Raw genomic sequence first — 4546 nt, 5'->3', positions numbered from 1 at the left:
CTAAATAACAAACAAACAATAACACTAAGACACCAGAAGTAATTCAATGACCGGTTAGCACTACAGAGAAGTGTCACTTAGCAACAGACTCAATTATGACCAACAACTCATAGTATTGATATCTGAGCACAGTGTATAATCTTCGTTTGCAGCAACTAGGAACGTCACAAGCATTTTAGACACAAGCACCACTTCTTATAGGGCAGAATGGGTGATTATTGATTGGTCACACCCTACCCCAGCTGATCTAATCAGTTATGTAGCACTGTGGCAGGAGGTGGTCGCAACAGTCATAATCTTGTCTCTCTTAACCACTATGGTTGCATTTGAAGAAGGAAGAAGAATTGAAACTTGCATTTTATCATTGCGTAAAGAAAAGTATTATCGTTGAATGTTGCATTCCATCAATTAAGTAGCATCCAGACTAAATGTAGCCACCTAAAATTAGACAATTTTGCTCCTCAACGCTCCAGAAACAATGCATTAGATTGGCATGCAGTTATTTATCAAATTCCTCCTGACATTCCTATCAGGAAAAGGAAAGCTGACAATGATAACAGTCACTGTTGGTAGTGGATAGCAGGCTACACTTACTGTGAAAGGAGGTGAGGTGTCCTCAGAGGGTCCTTCAGTGAGGGCCGGGTCACTCCTGTCTACAGCTCCACCTCTCCTCCACAGCTTTTATCAATTGACCAGCTCTGCCCCAGCCTCGGCCCTAGCCCCAGGCCACACCCAATGACCAGCCCTGCCCCAGCCCCAGTGACCAGCCCTGCCCTAGCCCCAGTGACCAGCCCTGCCCCAGCCCCAGCGACCAGCCCTGCCCTAGCCCCAGTGGCCAGCCCTGCCCCAGCCTGGACCCCAGCCCCAGGCCACACCCAGTGATCAGCCCGTGACCGGCTCTGCCCAAGCCACAGGCCACACTGTCTGGGCATGACCGTTGCTCACACCCTTGACTCAGTTTTAGGACCTCACGGTCACTCTGCTGGCATGTGACCCTCGCTGATTTTAATAGCTGGTGTCCAGACTACTTCTTCCACATTGGTTTCCTTTTTTTCCCTCTCCTCTTCCATCCCTCTCAGCATATCCCTCCCTCCCTCCTTTGGTAATATCTTGAATTATTACAGACGCTCTACTTATGATGAAAGGCTGGTTGATTCAGAATTACAAATCTGAGATGGATTGGCAAAAATGACATCTTATTTTGTTTACTTCAAAGTATGAAGTATAAATCAATAAAAAATTCAATGTAGGAAATTCTAATGATTGTTTTGGTGAATTAGAAAACATCTTGTGTCACTGAAATGTAGGCCACACAGAACCTACACATTTAAAATAAAACTATAAAAATACAGTTTGACACCGTCTGAGGTATGTTGTGAGACAGGGTCGTAAATCTTGGATGGCTTCTTGACCCCTGACCTTTCTGATGTATGATTACAGTCCCTCCTTGCATGGTTGTGACCTGCAGCTTTTCACCCTGTTCTGTCAGAAGCATGACTCCAAAGGTCATGAAAGGTCAGAGCACTTGTCTCACATTGACTATTGAGTTTCAGGATGTGAACCCATCCACATTTCAGTATGTTTGGGTATCCAATTACACATATATGACCTAGAAAATTCAATAAATCACAAATTTGACCTTTCTCTATTCACAATGTTTATTTCAAAGAGGCTATGGCAAATCCCCTCAATGGACTGTCAGCTATCAGTTACATACTGTATGAAAATATAATGACACTTTTGAAAACAGATTGTGATGGGCTTATACAAATAAATTGATCAAGCTTGGATTGTAATTTAATATTGCCTTTAAATGACTAAATAATTAAATTATGATTATATAATGATTGGAGCACTTTGAGCTGCAACGTTTGGAGGAAAGCTCTATACAAATAAAAGTAATTATTATTATTATTGTTGTTGTTGTTGTTGTTGTGTATATATATATATATATATGCCGCGTTCGTAAATGAGCTCTGAGAGCGTCGGAGCGTCCACGTGACTGCCTCTGGTCAAATCAAATTACTTGGCTCCATTATGACGTTGAACCCAGTGTGCGCTCCTGCGAATTTACGAACGCGGCCAACATACTGTTACAGTATGGCTATATACTATACTATATAAATAGTTGGACAGCCATGCATACAAAAGATGCAAGTTCATGTTTCATGGAAAAACAACCAGGCCATGTGAGCCTCATGGAGGTCCCCATTGGTGATGTTGGTGGGCTGTGATGTAGTAGGCTACGTTGGGTAACATTGACGTGAGGAACATCCCTGACATTTTCCCCTGACAACCAGGCCCCGTCACGTATGAACACATGGAGAAGAAGCCAAAACACACACATGTGAATTTAGGTGCAAGATCAACATCAACAAACAAAATGATTAAAAAATCCAATCTTTATCTTTAAAATAAACTAGCAGTGACCAACGACATTTGTATCTCTTCTCTGTTTACATTCACATCAACGTACTGTAGGGTGGCTCAATGACAAAGTGTGTGTTAAAAAAAGAAAAAGAAAGAAGAATATGACCCAAGATAGCTTCCGCATCATTCAGAAAACCACATTCTTTCATTCTCCCCGTCCCAAAAGAGAATTCAACTATTTGTTAAATACAGCTTCATTTACCACAAAAGAAAAGAAATACAGTGTTTTTTGTCATAGAAAGTAAAGATCCAAGTTAATTTAGTTAATCTAAATGAAAGCAGAGAGAGATAACTTTCCTCTTTGGGAGAAGGCTTGAGTCGGTTGGAAGAGGGGGAAGAGGGGAGTTAAAAAGAGGAATGTTGGGTAGGTGGGGGAAGACGCAGCCCATTTCTACGGCTGCTGATAGTTCATGCTTCCGTATCCCATAGGGTAGGCCTGGTTCTGGGTGCCATAGGCCTGGGCCGGTCCCGGGATGGGAGGGCCTCCATACATGCCGTAGCCTGGTTGGCTGCCATAGCTTGCTTGGTTACCATAACCTGTGTAGATAGAACAATAAAAAAACACAATAAAGAGGCATTAAATAAATTAATTGCTCCTTCAAAATTATCTTTTAGCTATCATTAACATTTTACTTTGGATTCCAAATAAAGTAAGTAAAACATTTTGACAATTAGGCCTACCTGTTAGGCCTACCCGTGCCTTGACCCTGACACTAGGTGTGTGTGTGCGTGTGCGTGTGCGTGTGTGTGTGTGTGTGTGTGTGTGTGTGTGTGCGTGTGTGTGTGCGTGTATGTGCGTGTATGTGCGAGTGTGTGGGGCCCAGGGGCCTGCTCAACCCAGAGACAGCCGCTCACCGTAATTGTACATTTGCCCCCCGGTGACGGAGCTGGGGTAGGCTGTGCTGTACATGGAGTAGTCCACCCCCCCTGCCTGGGCCTGGGCCTGGGCCTGGGCATGGGCCTGGGCCTGGGCCTGGCTCTGCTGGGTCAGCAGGTTCTTCTTCTCCTCCCCGTAGCCGTAGCTGTAGGGGCTCGGCTGATCCAGGGGAGGGGCGACAGACTGGTAGCTGGACCCGGGTGGAGGAGGTCCAACCTGGCCCTGGGTGGTGGCGGCGGCGGAGGCGGTGGTGGTGGTGGTGGTGGTGGGGGGCTGGGGCGGGGCAGAGTACGAGCTCACTTCAGGGTAGAACGTGCCGTAGCCCATGGTGCTGTCGTCTGCCGCCATGAAGGCATCTCCTGCCGCTGCTGTGGGCACCTCGCTGGAGTTTCCTGTATTGTAGTGTTTATCTGAGGGAGACCAGATAAGACCAGACAGTACCGACTCAGTTAATGGGTGAGAGGTCGCTGGTCTAGGAATGCCTTGTGAAAGGAAACTGAGGGAAGAAGAGCTAGAATTATTCGTCTTTCAGGTATTTCTCGTATTTAGTAGACAAAACCTTCATAAAATATATTTGAAAATATTATATTTAGTCATCGGTTTCTAAATGAGCTTATAATAATTATAATATTATAATACATTTGATTGTAAAAAGCATAAATCATAAAGACTCAAAGAGCACTTTGGACACACTATATTTAGCATTTACTAAACGGGCATGGGTCAACCAGCATGATGGAGTGAGTTCCTGGGAGGCATGTGGCATGTGGAAGTGTTAAAAAGAGCCGTCAAGAGGCCCGGGGAAGAGAGAGGAAGAGGGTGAGCAGGAAGGTTGCTGTCAGATATTCCCCAGTGCTTCAGTGGACACCCCATAGATAAGCTGGAGAGATAAGACTAAACACAAACCCTCCATCTGCTAATCAATCTACACCATTGTAAACAGTGGGGAGTGTACACTTACGATAACCAGCGCCGGCACTGCCAATGTATCTGTAGTTGGCTGTGAAAGCAAAATAGTATACTGAATGACTTAACCTTCAAGTGACTTAACCTTTAAATTACTTAACTTTTAAAGAGTTAGTTACATGATTTTTCAAACTATGTGAACACACGCATTGTCTACTCCATACTAGCAGAATCAGTAAGAACCAGTAAGGTCTCCTACTTTGGTTGTAGCTGCTGCTGCTGCCACCAGGAGTAAATTTGCCTCGACCCCTGCCGCGTCCTCGCCCACGACCC

The 4546-nt window shown here is 44.9% G+C and overlaps 1 protein-coding gene across 2 annotated transcripts in view; it reads right to left on the bottom strand.

The window, feature by feature from the left end:
- Nucleotides 1-1677: 1677 nt before the first annotated feature.
- Nucleotides 1678-4546, bottom strand: part of LOC308151267 (interleukin enhancer-binding factor 3-like) — a 29295-nt gene continuing 26426 nt past the window's right edge. For both annotated transcript variants that reach the window (XM_080524101.1, XM_080524102.1), the window contains exons 16-19: nt 4473-4546; nt 4269-4307; nt 3286-3717; nt 1678-2967 (exon numbers count right to left, since the gene is read on the bottom strand). The exon at nt 4473-4546 is cut by the window's right edge and continues 62 nt beyond it. In XM_080524101.1, coding sequence (XP_080380227.1) covers nt 2822-2967; nt 3286-3717; nt 4269-4307; nt 4473-4546 — 691 coding nt within the window. In that variant the 3' untranslated portion in view covers nt 1678-2821. The remainder of the gene's footprint in view (nt 2968-3285; nt 3718-4268; nt 4308-4472) is intronic.

This window comes from Nansenia antarctica, assembly GCF_963989245.1.
Source record: "Nansenia antarctica genome assembly, chromosome: 2".
Taxonomy (NCBI): Eukaryota; Metazoa; Chordata; class Actinopteri; order Argentiniformes; family Microstomatidae; genus Nansenia; species Nansenia antarctica.
Note: the sequence above shows the minus strand (reverse complement) of the source record. Positions and strands in the feature narration are given on the sequence as shown.